The 22,092-nt window shown below is 38.4% G+C and overlaps 1 protein-coding gene across 1 annotated transcript; it reads left to right on the top strand.

Annotated features, from left to right (window-relative positions):
• Nucleotides 1-666: 666 nt before the first annotated feature.
• Nucleotides 667-8,166, top strand: LOC121514756 (zinc finger protein 37-like). Its single transcript, XM_041795050.1, has 3 exons — nt 667-836; nt 4,022-4,156; nt 5,198-8,166. Exons 1-3 carry the CDS (start codon nt 752-754, stop codon nt 7,315-7,317), a joined length of 2,340 nt encoding a protein of 779 aa, XP_041650984.1. The 5' UTR covers nt 667-751; the 3' UTR covers nt 7,318-8,166.
• The last annotated feature ends 13,926 nt before the right edge of the window (nt 8,167-22,092 follow it).

Below are 22,092 nucleotides of genomic sequence, written 5' to 3' on the forward strand. Positions count from 1 at the left end.
AAACCGAAATGTATTTCATTTAAAGACTAAAATTAAAATTAAAAATAACTGCCAAAATGAACACTATTAGGTTCATGCCATGTTTATCTGATTTGTTATTTGTTATTCATTTATCTATTTTTTATTTTATTTTTGTATAGGTTCTTTTGCTGTCTGTGGATAGGTTATTTTGTGTCCTGGTTTTAATGGGTATTATTGTTAGCACAGTAAACCTCTATTTTTGAAAAGTGATACTTAAATAAAATAAATAATAATAATAAATGACTTCAAACTCTGAGTTTGTGCTCCATATTTTTATGTTATATTATGGTTAATTGCCCCCATGGTTTAATTTTACTTCATATTCTTTTCAGTCATAGATTTTTTTATCTTTCTTTACTGTTCCCTTCATACAGATATGTTTGTTATTATAAACTGATAGTATATTTTATCACTGAATGAAAGTGATTCTAAGACTATCTTCCGTATTTGCTCCTTACTAAATCGGGCTAAAATAAAGAAACTTCAATGAACAGTAGGGGGCAGTACTACGCAGTTGGTTCGTTTAACCTACCGGAACCAAAGAAGAAGAAAGACCCGAGGAGCGGACTTTAAACGGAGATCCAGTTCCGTGTAGACCGTCTGGTTTTTTCCTAGTTAATCCTTTTGTGGTTTCTGAATAAAAATGAGTTCATGTGAGAGTCTGAGAGAGTTTATCAGAGAGAGGCTGGCTGCTGCAGCGGAGGACATTTTTGTAGTTTTTAGGAGAACTATGGTGGAGTATGAGGAGGAGATCGACCGTCAGAGCAGACTGCTGGATATCGCCTGGAAACCTCACATCTACCTGCAGAGGACAGGTGAGGACCAGGACAGACTCAGAACCGGTCCACACGGAGACCAGTTCAGGAGGACACGCTAAAGTTTCATCCACGGAAACGGCGTTTAGGGTGACTGTAAACGGTACTTTCTGAAAACGGGTCCCAGAGTGAACAGATACGACCGTTTCCGTGTTTCTCACCAGAGCAGTCGAGAGTTACGACACGCTTTGATCTCGCCGCCGCGCGGTCACGTGGTTCACGAGGCTGAAATAGTTCCAGACCTATCAGAGCTGTCAGTCTGCATGATCTGGAGCGGGAGAGACCGCAGCCTCCAGAGAGTTCAGCTTTTAATCCACACTGAGTGTTATTTTGATTTTCATAGACTCACAATTATTGTGTATAATTACAACTTTTAGTAATAGACGCCATTTTAGTGATCAAATACAGGAGTGTTGAGTTTGTCTGTGATAAGTTTTGGGGGGAATAGGGATCACATTGACAGTAGCAACTATTTTTGTTGCTGCTAATATATTCGAGGCAATTTTCAGTGACTAGAAATGCACAAATATGGCTGTTGAATATACAGTAAGTCCCTGGCAAAAGCTGCCAATAATGCCCTGTTAAACTGCCGTTTGTTACTGTAAGGCAAGTTTATTTGTTTAGGTATGTTTATTGACCAAACTTCCCATGTGGTACAGACCTCAAAGATTCAGAAGATCATATTTAAGAAGTTTGTGGTGTTTTTTTTTTTTTTTAAACAGGGGTTGTGTTAGCCAATAGACAAACAAACATAAACTCACACAAGTACACCCACAGCACCTGAAATCACCCTCCCATCACCCATGTGACCTACCAGGAAACAAACATACAAGCAATGGTAAATCTGTAAAATAAATGTGAGTAGACAGTGTATTTATGTGTATATATACATACACACACCTATATATACACACACATACACACACAAACCCATACACACCGTACATTGCCATGCAAAAACACATACATATACACACATACATAAACATACATATGCAATAATAAATGAAATAGAATAAAATACAGTAAAATTAAAAAAAGGGGGGGGGGGACTCCAAATTTAAGTATCTATGTCATTTAGAGATTTAATATAGGATATATATATAGAATTTTTTGGAAGATCCACTTGTGGAGTATTTTATTTTTTCTAGGTGAAGAAAAGATGCCAAGTCTTTTATCCATGTGTTTGTGCCAGGGGGGTTAGGGCTTTTCCAGCATAATAATATGCAGCGTTTAGCTATGACGGTAGGCAAGTTTAAAGTGCTTCACACAGGACATTAAAATACAACGACAAAGGGATAAAGAAACACAAAACACAAAATAAATCAGTAATTTACAGTGATTTATTTTACAGCTAAATACTGTATTTATATTACAACGGTTTACTGTAGATTTTACAGGAACAACATTTAAATATAATCCAGTTTACAGTATGTTCTTGTATCAAATTTAAATTACAGAAATCACCTGCCAACTCAAGTTGTCTGGTAAGAACTGTTAAATATTCCCTTGACAGAATGTTGTTTTAGGAAGTTTAGCAGTGAAGTTTAGTTTTAATCTTAGCTTTACAAGGTTTACCTGTACATAGAGAGAATAGTACAAAGACAACTTTAAATCTTAAATGCATCAACACTGCCTTCTAAAGTCACTTAAATAAAAACAGAGTCAAAGCAGAGTATATGGGAGTGTTGTAACTCTCTCTCTCAGCTGCTGTTTCTCATGAGAGAACTCTTCATCTTCTTCTTCTTCTCCTTCTTCTTCTTCTTCTTCTTCTTCTTCTTCTTCTTCTTCTTCTTCTTCTTCTTTTCCGTTTAACAGCGGTCGCAAACTACTTCAGTGCATCACCGCCACCCTTTGGTCTGGAATGATAACTGCAGAGGCTTACAGACTAGCATATGTAGCTGCATATGCATTAGAAGGAAAATTAAACTTTATCATATTTTTGTCAACAATCCTGTATTTGTTAAAAAGTCAAATATAAATCTCATCTTCTTATCCTGTTAGTTTATTTAACATTTCACTACTACTGAATATTTCTTTGTTTTCTTCTATATTTAATCTCTATTTCTCTGTTATACTTTCTGCATTCCATGAAAACATGTTTCACATTTTCTTCTTCTCCAAAAGCATCACATCTACCATTTTGTGTCAGTTTTCTGTGAACTTCTTCTCTCTTTTGGTGCATTCCTGTGGCAGCGTTACAGCGCCACGTACAGGCTTGGTGTCTGCACTTCAGCGTTTTCAGTCGTTTTCAGTTCTTCCATGCTTACGTGGATATTTCCTGAAACAATCCCGTCTTTACAGAAAACTTTTTCAAAACGAAGCAGTATATCATTTATGTCGCCGTGTGGGCGACATAAATGATTGCAAAGCAGATGGATTTGCCCATTTCTGTGTTTCTCTCTGGTGAATCCATCTTCAAAGCTCCCATCTGAACCGTTTGGGCCCGGTTAGAAAATGACAGGACCAATGAGCGACAAGGGGCAGTACTTTCAGGTGCGACAGAGTCGTGATGTAATCAAGCAGCAACAAGAGGCCGTTGCAATTATGGTGGAAGAGCTTAGCATGGATGCTCCTAAAGCACCAGTTTTATCAGAACTTGGCGACATTTCTTCATTAAAAGAAGAACAAAGAACAGCAGTGAGCTGTTTTCTTTTCAAAAACCACCAAAGTCGTGTACTGACATGTCTACAGTCGCCATGGTTACCGTTAATTCTCGGTAGCGGCTATGTTGCGTGTTTTGTTGCTCTGATTGGCCCGTAAGGATGTGACAGAACCAATCCAAGTTTTTTTTTTCAAATTCTCTACCTAAAACTCTTAGTATTAAAGATTTTCCAGATGTATGTGTAAACAGATCCTGATCCTGGATTTTGGGGTTTCATGAGCTGTAAGCCAAAATCATCAAAATTAAGACACTGGAAATAAATCTGCTGTGTGAAATGAATCTATAGAATTTTAGTTTAGCTTTTTGAATGAAACGACTGAAATAAATCAACTCCTTGATGATATTTTGTTGTTTGTGTCTCAGATCTCTCTGTTACCTTACAGCCATAGCTGACAGGTAGAGCTGATCCACCTGAGTCTGCACGGACTCATCAGACTGAGGTGTTTGCAGACATACTGACCCTGATCAGGTCCTCTCTGTCCCATCACTGTGATATCTCTTTGCTGTCGTGTTCCCTCAGATGTTCCTCATCCACACGTGTGTAAGGAGGAGGAGGAGCAGCTCTGTGACCAGGACAGGAACTCCAGCCTGGACCAGGAGAATTCAGAACCTCCACCCATTAAAGAGGAAGAGGAGGAAGTCTGCAGTCACTCAGGTATTCAGCTACCTGAGGAATCTGTGATAGAATTAAACTTCATGAGGCTCCACAGTTTAGACCAGGCAGCAGGATGGAGCTCTAACAGCAGCAGCTCAGCAGTGTCTCTGTCATCTGAGGAAGTTTTATTGTTGAGAACACCAGAAATGGTTTACAGAAACTTCATCAAAATGTGAGCACCTTTCATTTTGAGAGTTAAAAATCAGATAAGACCAAACTGGACAGGGTTGTTAAATCAGGTACCAGGGTAGCGGTGAATCACTATCTCCTACCAGAAGGACGGGTACACACTGGATCTAGTTAACCAGATCTTAGCAGACCTACAGCACCCCCTCTGGTCTGAGTATGAACACTTAAAGGTGCAGTGTGTAATATTTAGCCTAGTATTATTTAGCTGAACAAACTGGCTATAAATGAGACATAATATTGATGAGTAGGCCTATATATATAAATGAGTGTTTTATCACCTGAACACATCCAGTTGTTTTTGATTAGCTAGGATTAAGCCTTTATTCATACACAGGTAGTGTCCCTTCCATGAACTCCACCATCTTGGATTTTTGCATCGTACATGTACAGTACCACAGTAAGTTGGACTGTCAGGGAGAGAAGTGGTGTTTGTGTAAACACTAAACAAAAACATGCTCTGAATTGAGACTGAGTAGAGGTTTATTTAGTTCAAAGTATGTAGGCGGACTCAGATGATTTAATGGCATCAGAAGGGCATCAACAGGTTTCCATCTAGTAATGCTGATTTCGTGTGGCGACTGTGGGCATAGTTGTCGTCTCATAATCAGAGGGTCGTGGGTTCGAGCCTCAGCTCATGCAGTCACATGTCCATGTCTCCTCGGGCAACACTCAACCCCAGTTTGTTCTCACTGCTGCGCCAGTGGCGTGTAAATGGGTATGGAAGTGTACAGATGAGACTAGTTAATACTGATGACCAGTTCTCCATAGCTCAGTCTCCTAGAACACCCTGGTGCAAATGGATTTTTTTCTGTCTTATCACAGTGGTGACTCATTAGTAATGTGTTCCTCCAGATGTTCCTCATCAACAAGTGTGTGAAGAGGAGGAGCTGTGTGACCAGGACAGGAACTCCAGCCTGGACCAGCTGGATCCAGAACCTCCACCCATTCACAAGGGAGAGGAGGTGGAGCAGCTGGTACTAAAGCAGGAGACGGACACGTTCATGCAGACTTGTGAGGAAAGAGACCACAGTGAAGAAGAAGCCAAGGATGAACAGCAGCTCCTTCATCACAACTCTCATACTGAGAATCAAGATCCTGAAGGAGGTGATCTCAGAGACTCAGGACTAACAAGAGAACCAGAACTAACAAGAACATCAGAACCAACAGGAACATCAGACCAAATGAGAAAACTAGAGCAAACAGGAACATCAGGACCAACAGGAACTCCAGAACTAAGAGTAACATCAGAACTAACGCAAAAACTAACACCAGTGAGAGAAACCGGACCTACAAGAACATTGAAACCAACATCCAGACTAACACTGAGACAAATGAGAACAACCGAACTACTTAGAAAACCGAACCCAACTAGTGAACCAGAACCAACAAGAACATCAGAACCAATGAGAAAACCAGACCCAAAAACATCAAAACCAACAGGAACATCAGAACTAACAAGAACATCAGGACCAACACGAAAACCAGAACCAATGACAGAACCAGAACCTACAGGAAAATCAAAACAACCAAAAACATCAGGACCAACAAGAAGATTGGAACAAACTAGAAAAACAGAATTAGCCAGAAAAACAGAACCAACAACATCTCAACCAATGAGGGAACCAGAACTTACTAGAGAACCAGACCCAACAACATCAAAACCAACCAGAAAATCAGAACTTACACGAAAACGAATATCAAAGAGAGAAACCGGACCTATGGGAAAATCAAAACAAACAAGAACATCACAACAAGCGAGAGAACTACAACCAACACCAAAACCAGAACCTACAGGAAAATCAAAACGAACAAGAACATCAGGACCAACAAGAAACTTGAAACAAACAAGAAAAACAGAACTAACCAGAAAAACAGAGCTAACAACAACTGAACCAATGAGGGAACCAGAACCTACTAGAGAACCAGAGCCAACTGATGAACCAGAACTAGCCAGAAAACCGGAACAAACAAAATCATCAGGACCAACGAGAGCGTCAGAACCAACACAAACATCAGGACTAGCTCAAGAACCAAAACCAAAGCTGAAGAAAAAGGGTAAAAAAGGAAGAAAGGAGAAATTCGAGACAGCAGAGATGGACTGTAATCCTCTACAAGGCCAGATGTGTGTCAGGTGTGACACCTGTGGGGCAGGTTTTAAGGACACGTCAGAACTAGAGACACATCAGCGAGTCCACAAAGTATCGGAGATTCACACGTGTGAGAGCAGTGGGAAAGCGGTCAGGTACAAGTCAAAGCTGAAGGTGCTCAAAAGAACCCACACAGGAGAGAAACCGCACTCCTGTCAAACATGTGGGAAAGATTTCACATCTAGCCGTTGGCTGATGATCCACCTGAGCACCCACACAGGAGAGAGACCGTACTCCTGCAGCACCTGTGGGAAAAGCTTTGCTCATAGATTACATTTGATGCAGCACAGCAAAATTCATGCAAGTGAGAAGCTGTTTACCTGTGAAACATGTAACAGATCTTTCATATTTAAACGCGACCTGACGGTCCACATGAGAACCCACACAGGAGAGAAACCATACTCCTGCACCATCTGTGGGAAAAGCTTCTCTCAAAAATCAAACCTGAACGGCCACAGTCGAGTTCACTCAGATAGAAAGGCGTTCATGTGCCAAACATGTGGGAAAAGCTTCAAATGTAAGAAGAGACTAACACTCCACACGATGACCCACACCGGAGAAAAACCAAACTCCTGCAACACCTGTGGGAAAAGATTCTCCCAGGCTGGAAATATGAAGAGGCACATGATGATTCACACAGGCGAGAAGCCGTTTTCATGTGACACGTGTGGAAAATCTTTCCGACGTAAATGGGAAGTCAACTCCCACATGAGGTCACACACAGGTGAGAGGCTGCACTGTAGCACCTGTGGGAAGGGCTTCTGCTACAGTTCAAACGTTCATAGACACAGTCGCAGCCACAAAGATGAGGAGATGCTCACCTGAACAGTCTGCAGCAGGTCACTGAGACATGGTCAGAACTAAAAGGTACAGTGTGTCAAATGAGGAATATTAAAGAGATCCATCAATCAGAAAGGGAGGAAACAGAACAAGACAATTATAATCAAGTAAAAGTTTGACAATCTGAAGCTGTCACCGGTCATACAACCCTGCACCACCCACATTCACACCCATTCCCTTCCTTCTACTCACCCATTCGCTCATCATTGGTGCCACCATTCAATTCTCCACCTGTAGAATCCCCAGCCAAGTGAGCGGAGAGAGGAGCGAAGCAGAGAGCGAGTGGGGCAACAAAGCTCAATGCAACACACGAAAGTGAGTTTTTCATTTAATCCTTCTTTCCGTTCGTCCAACAACTGCGTCCATATCCTGCATCTTCAATCATTCCTCCATTCACTCAGCTGCCAACCAACACAGAAGCCGGTCCCTCTCCCCTCACAACAGCCACCATCAACCCAGAACCCCGACTGACTGGACTGGAGACTGACAGACTGACTAACTGACCGGTTTAAGTGCTGTTTTAAAACCTATCAGAACATTTTTTGGCTGGAAGGTACATTTTCGTTCATTACTTTGTAAAACATGTTTTTCTTTGCGAATTTTTTACGTCTTCCTTTGGAACTAACCCAGAAGTGGGAATTTGCATTGGACTTGTTTTCTTGGGGTACTGGGGAATCATGGGATTTTGAGTTTATTTTATGAAGAACTGTTTTTGTTTTTGGTGTTGCGTGTTGAATATTTGCGCTGGTTTGAAATATAAGAGTTGATTTTTTTGTTTGTTTGTTTGTTTTTAAATACTTTGTTGCTGCGTTTTCTTTATTCTGTGGGTTACTTTGTCACTCAGGGTAAGGGTTTGAATATTTCATGTTTAAATCCTTGTTTGACAGTAAAGAAATTAAAACTAAACTTAAACTAATAATTATTTTAAAAACAAAATTCTTTATCTTGTATGTCAGGAGAGAGACCTGCCTGGCACCCCAATAAAATCATTAAAAATAAAAAACTCTTAACTGTCACAAAGTGCAGTAACTCTTTATAAAATGTAGTTAAGTAGAAGTAAAAGCAGTAGTCTGTAAATCTATTCAAGAAAAATTAAAAGTCAGTCTCTCAAAGTTAGTTAGGATCAGTCACATCCCTAAGTACTGAGTGGTTATTCTTCATACCTGAGGGGTCTAAGAAGTGAAATAATTATTTTCCCTTCATGCAAAACAGCACAAATGAGTCTTTGACCATTCTGTTTACTTCAAGGCACACAATTTTAATAAACTGCAGTGCAAATGCAAATTTTGGATGTGATGTGGAAACTTTGGCTCAGTCCTATTTCTAACTAGTGGTACCTCAAATTATTCCACACATTTTTTTGTCTCAGATTGTCAGTAAAATGGAAATAAGATAAGTCATTTATTCTTTCTGCCCCGCACCAAATGACCCACTGACCGGTACCCGTCCATGGGTCCAGTGGTTGGAGCTGCTCTGTGGAGACTAAATGTGCCCTTTTGGCCCTTGAAACGAAGTTAAGAGGGGTAGTGGTAAAATCTTCCTCTACAGAATGACCCTTCAAGTTCCTGATACATCATTGATGGCTTTTATAAAAACAGATATGACAACATTTCTACAAGAGCATTTTTAAATGCTTGTTCAAAATCCAAATGACCACAGTTTATTTAAACATCATTAAATTATGATGGTAGATCAATGTTGTAATGTACAAATCTTGCTGATGATTCCCAAGGCATTCTGGAGATTTCCCAGATCACTCAGTCTGGAGTGTTCTTCTGTAACATCTCTGTTTGAAGGTCCATGTAGTCCTAGACTTTCACCCTACCCGTCCTTTCAGCAAGAATCAGGACATCCTATCCCTAGACAGGAAGTATAGAACATACTGCTGAATTCCATGTGGTACCCATAAAACAAACATGCTTCACATAGTTGACAGTCCTCTTTCTGTCATTTAGTTTTTCTGTTTTTGTTCAGTAACTAATGCTTTTTAAAATGTAGAGCTGGAAAGTAATTTCTTTACATTACTCAAAATCCTGTAAGTGATTCCTTTTTTTATGTACTTGTACTATCTTTAGCGCATTTTGATATCACTAATTTTACTTTTACTTGAACATATTTTGGAGGAAGAGTTTGACTTCAGTACATTTGTAAAAGCATCAAATACTGAGTAAAAAAACAACTAGAAGTAAAAAAAAAGGAGGTTCTAGCTTTCTTTCAATGATGTGAAACTGTCCAGTAATTCAGTGGTTACAAACTTTTTCTGCCGGCCCCCCCTTTGACAGAAGTAAAGGTTGTCAGGCCCCCGTACCCCTCACCATACAAATCAACACGTAAAAAACATAAATGTACGAAAAACACACAGTCAGTCCTGATTTTTGCTGAAAAGCTTGTGTTTTTTTTTCCTATTTACAGAAACTTAGATCCTCAAAATTTAGTTGTGAAAATCTGACTCTGAATAGGAACAATTCCCTGAATATAAAATAAAAAAAGAATTGTCAACTTTTTTCCAGATAGAGTTAAACTTCCAGCCCTGCACTAACTTCAGTGACCACTGTGAGCTTGTTTTGTGCTACAGATCTTCTCTGGTCCTGGGTGCAGCTGTCAGACTACGTCTCTGTTCATTTTCAATGTCCAGCTTTTATCTGTTTTTTCTTGGTTGACGTAACGGCAGAAAACCCCGTCTCACACTGGTAGGATGTTCCAAAAAGACCGAGTGTGTCCAGGGCTCTCCTGCCTACAGGTGGGAACTCTTTTTCTACTCTGATCAAAAATGCAGACGTCTTGGACTTGAGCAGCGACCTCATGGCTGAATCTGAGGTGGCATCAATAAACCGCTCCTCTTTTCCTGGGCTAAAATCATCAGCTGGTCTTGCTTTGCCTCGCTGCACCCCCCCGTCAGGACACCGCGCCCCCCTGGGGGGTCCACAGCCCACTTTGGGAACCACTGCAGTAATTGGTTGTGACTTCACATGACGCTCAGAGGCTCATAGAGAGAGAGAATGATTCCACATCACATCCATAAACAGCTGTTGGATTTGACTTTATTATTAAGGTGTGACTTTACCTGAAAAACCTGCTTAGAGATCCATTCTCTTGTTAGGCCACTAAGTAAAGATCTGATTCTAGTATGCAGCTCCTCCATAACTACTCAATACTCTGAGTAAAGTCTTAAATTAAATACTTTTACTACAGTAGATTTATAGACCAGTACTTTGACTTTCATCAGGTATATTTTAACCATAGTAACTGTACTTTTACTTGAATACAACAGTCTTTCCACCTTTGTTAAAAATGTAGTGAAGTTCATTACTTTCTGAAAAGTCAACTTAAAAGTAAAATCACAGATTTTTAAAAACTTAAGTAAACCAAAAATCTACTCACTTATAGTAACATGAGTCAATGATTAGCTATATTCCACCCCTGATAGTCAGATTTTAGACTGAAATGATCACTTCTAGACAACCAGTGGGACTGAATTTTCTAAAATAAAATAAAAACCATAGCTGTTTGGTTCCTTCTGTGGTTCTGTAGAAACTGTCGGTGAAATTGACCCTTATTATGCAGGAATAGAAGGGCTTTTTCTCAGTTAAATAAAAAAAGAATTTCCTACATTCAGTTTATTAAAAGCTCATTTAAACATAAATATTATGTTCCATTTTGACCAATGCTATTCCTCTAAGTTCTACCAAATGTTTCAGACTGTGCCTTTAATTCTCAATGTTTCTGAACGTGCTCATTTGACCTTGTCAGCCACCATACCTTTGTCCATGACTCGTGACAGACTGGCTATCTGGAATTTGGGCAAATGCTGAAAGGGAAGCCGATTTAAAGGCTGCTTTGGATCATCATTCCACTGATTTTTAAAAAAAAAATCAATATTTTTTAAAAAGGCAGATAATACTTTTGTTTCATTATTTTGAATTTAAAAACAGTCAGTCCAAAAAGCTTAGAGTATCTTTTAACCATTGGATATTTGTTTAGAAAACAGATTTAAAAATATGAGAGACAAACATTTTAATTGTGTTAAAATATAAAAACAAAATTTAAATGCAAGCTGATTTGCCTTTTACATGGTTGAAAACAGACAAACTAGAGCTTTAAAATGGTTTAATTTTTATTTGAAAAATTAAATTAACCAGAAAACAAATGAAAATTTCCTTTAAGGGGCAGGAGCACCAAATGAATAAGGAAGTGTTACTTTTCAAAGTAAAAGCCCTTTCATAGATTACTGTCAGTAACTGGCAAAGAGCCTTCAAGAATAGATGTAACTATTTTCACATTTATTTTTGCTAAATCTAAACCAAAATCCTTTTTTAATTTTAAAAACTGAATGCAAGGAAAATGTTTTATAAATTTGCTGCCTTAACCTCCGGAGACCTGAGCTTTCTTTGGAAAACTTACTACAGTTTCTCCAACTGTTAGGAACTCAAAGCTCAGCCTCGTCTTTAAACGGGAATTAATTTTGTCAAATATGAAGTCTAATATCAGCACAAATTCACTCAGATTTCATAGAATCTACCCAAAATTTCTATGAACAGTTCTTAAAACTTTTTCAAGTTTCCCACAAAAGTAGCCCAGAATTTCTGTAAAAATTTAAATGAACTTTATTATATTCCTTGAATTTTAATTTAAATTCCACAAAAATCATATTTAAATTCCAGAATATTTTCAAAGAATTCCCCAAAATCACAAAGCAAATTCACCAAAACATACAAAAATATTCCCTAAGCTTCCATTAACAGTGAAAGAAAATTCCCCCAACCATGGTAACAAATTCCAGAAAATTCCAATAGATTCTAGAAATTTCAAAGGGTATCCCACAAACCGATTCTCATTTAAGCTCCCAAAATTAAAAGATAAATTTCAAACGTTTCTATGAGCTTACCTAAAATATTTTGATGCCTTCCTCCACTCAAAAAAATCAAATAGAATTCCTCAAAAATTCACAAATACTTTCCCAAATTTACACAAAATGACTTAAAATTAAAAAAAACATCTCCCCACATAAAAAAATCACTTTTTTTCATCCAGATACTCCAAAATTTCACAGCCAAAGACATTCTAATGAAACTCTTTTAAATACAATAATAAACCAAAATTTCCCAGAAATAATCCTAAAAATATTAACGAAGACTCCTGAACATTTCATAGTAAAATCTCCCAGTATTTGAGGGATTTACTTTAACTTCACTGGACAATCCAGACAGTTTTCTCAAACATTCAGATAATATATATTACTATGTTGTAGGAAAGCCAGGATGTGATGTCCTCATATGTGTACGCAGGGTCTTAGGAGGTTAAATAGAAAAAAAAGAAAAAAAAGGTTTTTAAAACTTTTAATCTATGAATTGATGTGTTGGTTTAAAAAAAAAAAACTAGGGTAAGTCTGATACTCATCTATGGGCCTTTTTTGACCCCTGTCCATTAATTCCTGTGTCACATGATAAGCTTCCCCAGTAGAGACGAAGCTGCTTTTTATGACTTTAAAATGATTTTATTCAGATTTTATGTTTATGATAAGAAAATGTCTTCAACTTCATTTAGTAAGGAATATCGAATAGTTACATTTTAAACAGATTTTTATTCTTCTAGACTTCAAACCAGAAACAGCTGCTCATTCAAAATGAAGTCAAAAATGGAATGAATGAAAGCTTAATCTTCGCAATAAAAGACTTGAAAAAGTAGTAAATATTACAGACTGTACCTTTAAAAGTCACATGGTGGCGCTCATGTTTGGGCTGATTCAGAGTCAGATCCACTCTGTGTGGAGAAATCCTGTTTTTCTGAAGGTTGTAATAAAGGGATTGTGTCGGTGTTCACATCCGTCACTTTGTCCTCAGTAGTTAACAGTGAATGAAATACCCATCAGCCAGTTCTGTTCTTCACTCCTTCATAGATGTGTACATGATTCATGACTGTAACTGTGCTACACAGTATTAAGGTTATTAAGTTTAAGATAGTCTCTTTATTACTCTCCGCCTCATTCTTCTTCACTGATGTTAGACCACAGACCTGAGGACGGTCTCAGATGACTTTTAACATCATAATCCTGTGAACGTCCACACTAGATCCATCCGGACAGTGAGCCCACGCTGCTGCTGTTTAGATTTCAGTTTAGATTCTACAGACATGAGATCTCACAGAAACTCACGGGATCAGACCAGACTTCAGGAGGAAAACAAACATGGAGGACGACTGAAATCTTAAACTGTCTGTCCATCCTGTAGTGTTAGAGTTTTAGAGGAGGATGAGGGAGGCATCCTGTCTAAGATGAAGGTTCATTTAGTCGTGTTTACCTGGTCTACTCGCTCTCATTGGTTCCTGTTATTCTGTCAGAGTCTGATTTAAAAAGGTCAATCCCAGGCATTCATGTCTTTAATATTTTAACTTCTCTGTGTTCGTCAGTGTTCTGTGCTCTTGTGGTTTGTCCTTCCTTTATTTCTAACTTCCTGTTGGGGACAGGTGTTGTTCATTAGCACTCTGTTCTAATTATTTTCAGCAGTGATCTGGGACCTGTGCATCATTAGAGTCACAGCATCAGTATTACTGTGGGTCCATGTTAAAGAAATGCTGGGAAAAAGACATTTATTGTGAAAGGGTGTTCTGTTTGTTCTTCCAGTGTGGTATTTTTCAGCCACTTCTTTGTTTTCAGTCAGTCTGACTATGAATGGAAAAAATCCAGTTTCAGGGTCTTTATAATAAAATCAAATAAAGGCCTGCCTTCATTAAAGTCTGCTCTGTGTTTCTGCTACAGGCTTGTTGAACTGTTGTGTACTGTCTCTGGGTAGATTGACCGTTTCAGCCGTCTAACTGTTTTTTTCATAACTGAGGCGGCCTCTGCTGTAATACTGTAATACTGTCAGCTGAAAGCTTAAAGACCAGTTTATCTCTGTTTAGAAATCAACGTCAGCATCGGAGTGAACCGGGCCAAATGTAAATGTGTCCTGATAACACTGAGAGACTTGTGGACATGAAAACAGGGGAGAAAGGTGATGTATTGAGCCTGCCGTGGTTGCTGGTCTGATGATTTCCCAGTCCCAGACCTACTGGGATTTTCCCAGCATCACCACCACCTCTAGGGTTTACAGAGAACGGTGAGAAACGGAGAAAATCTCCACTGAGTCCACTGTTCTGATGCTCGCTATGGCCTTCAGCACGGCGTCTTTGGTTGCACTGTTAATTTTGGCAGCTACTTTTAATTTTAGTCTCAGTTTTTGTTTTTAAATGACATGCATTTTAGTTTTAGTCACATTTTAGTCATTTCTGCCATTTTTAGTTTCAGTTGACGAAAACTCAAAAACATTTTAGTCTAGTTTTAGTCCATAAAAGTCCTCACATTTTAGTCTTTACTTTTAGTCAAAGTATTTATTCTCTTGCCTAAATCTGGTACCAAATCATGGTAGTGTGTTCTCTGTCTAACCTGGGGTCCCTGCTTTCTACAGCTGAGAGGCAGAATAGATACAGATGTGTTGTTTTTGACAGATTTACCCACAGTGGAGAAATATCACAGATTTAGAATGTCTGACAAAAACTACATTACATTTTAATGAAAACTAAACTTAGTTTTTGTCAGTTTTTAGTCATCACAGATCTATTTTTGTTAGTCTCAGTCTAGTTTTAGTCATCACATCTATTTTTGTTAGTTTTAGTCTAGTTTTAGTCATCACAGATCTATTTTTGTTAGTCTCAGTCTAGTTTTAGTCATCACAGATCTATTTTTGTTAGTCTCAGTCTAGTTTTAGTCATCACAGATCTATTTTTGTTAGTCTCAGTCTAGTTTTAGTCATCACATCTATTTTTGTTAGTTTTAGTCTAGTTTTAGTCATCACAGATCTATTTTTGTTAGTTTTAGTCTAGTTTTACTCAGACTTTTATGGCCTTAAATTTCAATAATTTAAAACTATTTGAGATTTTTCAAGGATCTGCAGAAACCCTGAATTAATAAACAGATTCAGTTAAATATAAAATGTAGAATTTCAGACTGACCTACCTGAACAGGTGATAACAGGAATCATGGATGTGAATAAGAACACATATTAAAGAGGGACTAGTCTGTGAAAGAATGAGAATTTCAGAACATCCTCAAACTAAAGAGGGAAATGTTCAGGCTCTGACTGGGCTCTGCATCTGACTGAAAGTACAGAAGCTCATTTCCTCCTTGAACTAAACACAGTCATCCTTACTGTAAATCCTGATAAGGAGCTGATAAAGTCAGCTAAATATACTAGTGTCTGTGATCTGAGGCCATGTCTTCATATTGTTCTCTCATCCCTCCATAGTAGAAGGCAGAGGAATAATCCCATCCTCCTGTTTGAGCTCTAACAGATGATGCTCTTCATTTTGAAATGTCTTTCCTGGTAAACACTGCCCTCTAGTGTCCATATTCAGAGCTACATGCAGGTTCAGATTTGGACTCAAAGCCAGTGAAGTTCAAGTGTTTTTGGTCCAGCATGGCTGAGCTCAGGTCAGCAGAAGCTTCAACAATGATGCAGCACAGTGAGCTTTACACAGCTCAGTGGGATCACTGTTAGTGGAGAGAAGCAGAGTGCTGTGGGTTTACATTCACATCAATCATCACTGACTCCAGGGGTGGAGCTAGGTGTTGCCAACATTAGGGGCTTAGCCCAGGACTAGGGGGGTCCAGGGGCATTCTCCCTGAGATTTTCCCTTCTTTACAGACACTATTTTCATTGATTTAAGCCGTTTGTATTCATGGAATGCACATGTTTTATTTGGCAGAACTTTCTGTGCCTATTAAAAACAACGTTTATGATTTTAAAGTGTTGAGTTTACCTACTTACATTTGTTTTTTTAATTCCAAATATCAGAACAGAATTAAACACTGAGCTGTCATCTACAGGTACTATGTGACCAGTTCCTCTCTGACTCTCTCTTCCTCCTCTAATCTTGAACTCTCTCCCTTTCTCTCTCTGCTCCTCTCTTTTACTCCTGGATGGAAGTTTGCTCCACTGAAAGAAGAAAATATCAAATCCAGAAGTTTCAGGTTTATGACCGTGATATTATTATTAAAAGATCAAATCTATGTCAGTCAGTCTCATCAACTCCTCTGCTGTCTTTTCTGTAACTCAGCTCTATTATCAGATCAACAGTTTCATCTTCTGCCTCTTTGTCTTCACCTGATTTTAAACACTAGTGACGTCACCTCCTCTCCTCTCTTTCCTTCTCTTTTGACTTTTCTTTGACTTCATGTTATATTATTATTATTATTATTATTATTATTATTATTATTATTAATTTTATTTATTTTTTTAGTTGAGGTTGTTTAATCTTGGAGGGTTTAAACTAATAAAGATATGTAAGAAGCTAGCATGGAGCTTCTAATCTCAAAATATACTTATCATTATAAAATTCTCTCTCAGGATTTTGACTGACTTACTTATTATTTTGATTAAAGTTAGAAGAATACAGAATAACAACATCGTAATGATATTGAATAATAATAATAATATAATCATAACAATAATAATAACAATTAGGATCATTTCTTTTATAATAATTATTATTATTATTATTTTATAAATATTATCACTTATGCCTAATGTTCATCTTTTCCTTTTTAATTCTACCTTACCACTAAATTTATTGAACTATCTCTTGCGTAAAATCTCAACAGAAGTACTAGATCAAAATTGCAATTTCAGCTGAAATTATGTGAGGATGCTGAGAGCTGAACTGTGGAAGAACTGCTGAAAATAGCCAAAAGCACAAAAATAGCTGAGATTAGCATGAAAATAGCATAAAATGGCATAAAAATAGCTGAAAATGGCATTCAATAGCTCAAAAAAGAATAAAAATAGCTGTAAGTAGCCTTAAAATAGCTGAAAATAGCCATATTTTAAAAATTATAAAAGTTAGAAATGAGAAAAGTCATAGCATTCAAATGACGAAGACACTGATTTTTTAAAAAAAGTTTAAACGGTGTCGATACGACAGAGTATGAAGGAGGAGATAGCCGGCGTGGAAGAAGAATAATAAACAAAATGGCCGACGCGAATATCAATAGTGTGGGTGCTCAGCATCCCCACTAAATATCTGTTTTAAGGTTTATATTGACGCTGCCTTCACAGATTTATGTGATTGCAGTTCCTGGCTTTGGCCACAGGAGGGCAGCAGAGAGTCAAACTAAGTTAAACAACAACTTTTAACTTTCATGCATCCCTTTAATTTTACACCCGTTTATATCCCTTTAGACCAAAATGGCTCATTTCAGACATTAGGCTATAAAGTATTATACATTAATATATGTCTCTTCTTGTCATGAAAGTTAAAAATGTAAAAGTTTGGGTAGAATGAACCTTTTTGTCTCGGTTCTGTCATGGAAATCCCTGGTGTTTTAGATGGAAAAAGGGAAAATATTAGTTATTTTCATATTACTGCATGCAGAGTCATATTTTTCTGGGTATCAGAGCCAGGGGCGAAGCCGTCATTTCAGAAGTGAGGGGGACAGATTGTTCAGGAACAAGATGATTTTTATTAAATGATTTATTGACAGATCTTCTCCCATTCAAATGCACCAAACAACCAAAAAGACCCGATGACGAGGGAAAAGCATGAAAGTGAGTATTTCATGAAATGTGCAAAATAAATGAAGAAAAAATGTCAAATGATTTGACCTAAATCTCTTCACAACTCTCAAAACCTTTGAAATTTCATAATCCTATTGGCCTCTCCAGACCCATTTAAATTTGCTGCAGCATGTGTCAGGACACCAAACCATCCTCAGTGCCAGGGGCGGAGCTACACTCTCAGCACAAAGTGGGTGGAGCATTCTCAAGGGGCCCTTATAATAAAGGCATTTTTAACCCCGACATTATATTAGTTAATATATCCTGTTTTATGTTATGCATTTCAAAATATGTCACTTATTGAGCCAAGTAAGCCTTTTCAACTATTACCCAGGATTAGTCATACCTGGAGACTTCTGATAAAAAAAATAGAGATGCTCTCCTCACTTCATTGTTTGGTGTTTGTATATTAGCACAGGATAAGTTGTGGTATATTGAAATTTACAAAAAATTTCTGGTGGAAAACATGGAGGCACTGCATGAAATCTGCAATAAAAATGTGCAGTTCATTCTTGTCTTAAATTCCACACAAAAGGCAACATAAAGCACAACGCGTCTGCAGGTGACATTTCCTTTGTGTATCCTTTACATTTCTATTTAATCTTGTTTTATCATAATCTGTAGCTATCCATGATCATAAATGATGGAAATCACCAGCTCTCTTATCATCTATCAGCAGCTGATCTGTCAGAGAGGAAGAAGCTCTGTCCCTCCGTTCATGCATAAGAGTGCGAAGGCTCATGCCAAATATTAATCTTCTCAGTGATTGTTTTTTTGCAGATGATGATGTACACGTTACTCTCAACTCTAATTTTGGATTGTTTTACACACCAATAACAGTCCACCTTACACAGATCAGCTGTTGTAGCCTAGTCAGTGAATAAGGCCAGGTAGCAGACAAATCAGGCAGAGCAGTGGCATGTCACATTAGAGGACAGCAGCAGTGTAGGCTGTTTGGACAGTAGAGTTTGAATTAATAAATTAGGCAAATGAAAGACATTTTTGAAGATAAACTGAAATGAACTGAAAGAAAAGGAATATAACAAGACCTTACATGTCATAACTTTGTTGACAGTGTTCTACACAGGCTGTTTATTATATTTTTACTGATCAGAAAAGCGCACAGACCAAAATAAAACCACGACCTCAAACTACTGAGATGCACGGGATCGGTAGCCTATTACCTGTGGACCTATGTGCGCTGAAATATGGTCGGTGATTTGCCCTCGAATTTTTATTTACTACAGAAATGGGGGATTATGGGGGATCGAAAACACGGACATCCTACACGATCACTACAAATTCCCAGAGGTAATCCCTAACAGGACTTATGTCCAATAAAGACACCTCACCTCCAGGTTTGTTCTCAGGAACAACAGCAGAAGGATAACACGAGGAAAGAAGAGGTCAGTTACAACAGTTCAGCACCGCGGACAGCTCCGTGACTGACAGGCAGGGACGTAATTTTGGGGGGGACAGGGGGGACATGTCCCCTGCACTTTTTAAAAAGCCAGTTTTGGTCCCCTGCAGTTTTTACCATCAAAAACAATGTTACGCTATATTAAATGGAGACAGGTTGAGCACTAGGACCAAGCGGAAAACGGCTGCTCAAGCTGAAGCCTGTTTCCCTTTAGACCGCCCACTGCATGGACGAAATTTTGATTTCAGAGGAGGGGGGGACACAACTGGTTTGAGTACGGGGGGTATGGTCAATAGACCTCATTTACATAAAATTATACCTAATTTTTGATTAAAAATAAGCTATAATAAGATATAAAAATAAGATTATCATCACTCTAACGTTTGTCACAATGCTCAGTCTCATGACTAACATATCTTTATTCTTTCAACCTCACCTGTGAGCCTCCAGCCTCCATCTCCTCCAGTCTCTCCTCCTCCATCTCCTCCAGTCTCTCCTCCTCTACCTCCTCCAGTCTCTCCTCCTCTACCTCCTCCATCTCCTCCTCTACCTCCTCCAGCCTCTCCTCCTCTACCTCCTCCAGTCTCTCCTCCTCTACCTCCTCCATCTCCTCCTCTACCTCCTCCAGCCTCTCCTCCTCTACCTCCTCCATCTCCTCCTCTACCTCCTCCATCTCCTCCTCTACCTCCTGTATCTCCTCCTACATCTCCTCCTCTACCTCCTCCAGTCTCTCCTCATCCATCTCCTCCAGCCTCTCCTCCTCTACCTCCTCCTGTCTCTCCTCCTCTACCTCCTCCTGTCTCTCCTCCTCTACCTCCTCCAGCCTCTCCTCCTCTACCTCCTCCTGTCTCTCCTCCTCCAGTCTCTCCTCCTCTACCTCCTCCAGTCTCTCCTCCTCCAGTCTCTCCTCCTCTACCTCCTCCAGTCTCTCCTCCTCCATCTCCTCCAGCCTCTCCTCCTCTACCTCCTCCAGTCTCTCCTCCTCTACCTCCTCCAGCCTCTCCTCCTCCATCTTCTCCAGTCTCTCCTCCTCTTCCTCCTCCAGTCTCTCCTCCTCCATCTTCTCCAGTCTCTCCTCCTCTTCCTCCTCCAGTCTCTCCTCCTCTACCTCCTCCAGTCTCTCCTCCTCTACCTCCTCCTGTATCTTCTTCTGGATTTCTATTATCTGTCACCTGACAAAAATATCTTGCTGGCTGACATATGAACAGTGGGACAATTTGGGATGCAACAATCATTGATTTTGATGGTATAGTCTGAAGAAAAAACTCAGTTTCTCAATTATTATGTCTAATTTATTCACAAACAATATGGATGTATAAAATCACATTGTAATCCAAGGTTTTATTTTATTTTCCCCACAAACTTTCATTGTTAGTGTTTTTAAACAGTGGCTGCCTTTCAAAACACAAATAATACATAAAAAAATCAAAAAGTGTATCTCTTTGGCTTTAAATATACGCTTTTTTAAAATCTCTGTGTTGTTAAGGCTCTACAGTAATAATAATAATAATAATAATAATAATAATAATATTTTATTTGTCAGCTCTTTCAATAAAACTCAAAGACACTTTACAAGAATAAAACAATTACATAATATGAACATGTAAATTGCAATACATACGTTTATCATAGAATATTTAAAAAAAATATACAAGTAATACTATTACTACTACTACTACTAACAATAATAATAATAATAATAATAATAATCATAATAGGAGGGGAGAGAGTCTGAGTTTCTGATGATGAGGAGGAGTTTGTGGTGTAATGTGTTCCTCTGAGTAACTTACACTTTGACTTCTAAAGAAGTCTCTTATATCCAGTTTAATTTTTTTGACATCTTGCCACCGGGCTGCGCCTAATTAGCAAACACACACACACACACACACACACACACACATTCAGTGTTAATGTAAATGAAACCTCTGATATTAAAATCCGTCTAGCTGACGTGACCCAGGCAGAACAAATGCCCAACATGTTAACAACTTACAGATGAACGTGGACTCATAGCCAGCTAGCTAATGTGCTCCAGTCGCTGTTTACAACCAGATGGAGTGACAGCGGGGACAGCCAATCACACGTTAGCAAGAAACGGCAAAGCCAATCGATGGGCCAGTGGGCGGTCTAAAGAGAAACAGGCTTCAGCTTGAGCAGCCGTTTTCCGCTTGGTCCTAGTGCTCAACCTGTCTCCATTTAATATAGCGTAACATTGTTTTTGATGGTAAAAACTGCAGGAGACCAAAACTGCCTTTTTAAGAAGTGCAGGGGACATGTCCCCCCTGCCCCCCCCCCCCCCCCCAAATTACGTCCCTGGGTGTGTGGATTGAGAAATTAGTGTGTGTGAGTGTGTAGATGTGGCCGAAACACACACCTTACATGAAGAGAATAAAATTAAAAGAATTAGATTTTTTTTTTGACATTACGAGAAAAAAGTCGTAATATTATAAAATATTAAAAAAATTCGTATGACTTTTTTTTGTAATAGGACTTTATTCTCGTAATATGACTTTTTTTCGTAATGTTACAACTTTATTCTAGTAATATTACGACTTTTCTCATAATATGAATTTTTTTCTCACAATATTATGACTTTATTCTCGTGATGTCAAAAAAATATTGTTATTTTTTATTTGTCTCTTCGTATGGCCCTAATACTCTGTCATACACATTGATATCTGTGTTGAAAAAAAGGTTTAAAAAAAACAGAAAAACTGTATTTTTGTATCTCAAAGCTGTTGTATAAAAAACGTG

Source organism: Cheilinus undulatus, linkage group 9 (genome assembly GCF_018320785.1).
Source record: "Cheilinus undulatus linkage group 9, ASM1832078v1, whole genome shotgun sequence".
Classification (NCBI taxonomy): Eukaryota; Metazoa; Chordata; class Actinopteri; order Labriformes; family Labridae; genus Cheilinus; species Cheilinus undulatus.

What these genes read in the sequence shown, in the direction of transcription:
- LOC121514756 (XM_041795050.1), top strand. Translation starts at nt 752, where the DNA reads ATGGTGGAGTATGAGGAGGAGATCGACCGTCAGAGCAGACTGCTGGAT. An exon ending in CATCTACCTGCAGAGGACAG is followed by an intron (nt 837 to 4,021) that starts GTGAGGACCAGG and finishes GTGTTCCCTCAG; the next exon opens with ATGTTCCTCATCCACACGTG. An exon ending in GGAAGTCTGCAGTCACTCAG is followed by an intron (nt 4,157 to 5,197) that starts GTATTCAGCTAC and finishes GTGTTCCTCCAG; the next exon opens with ATGTTCCTCATCAACAAGTG.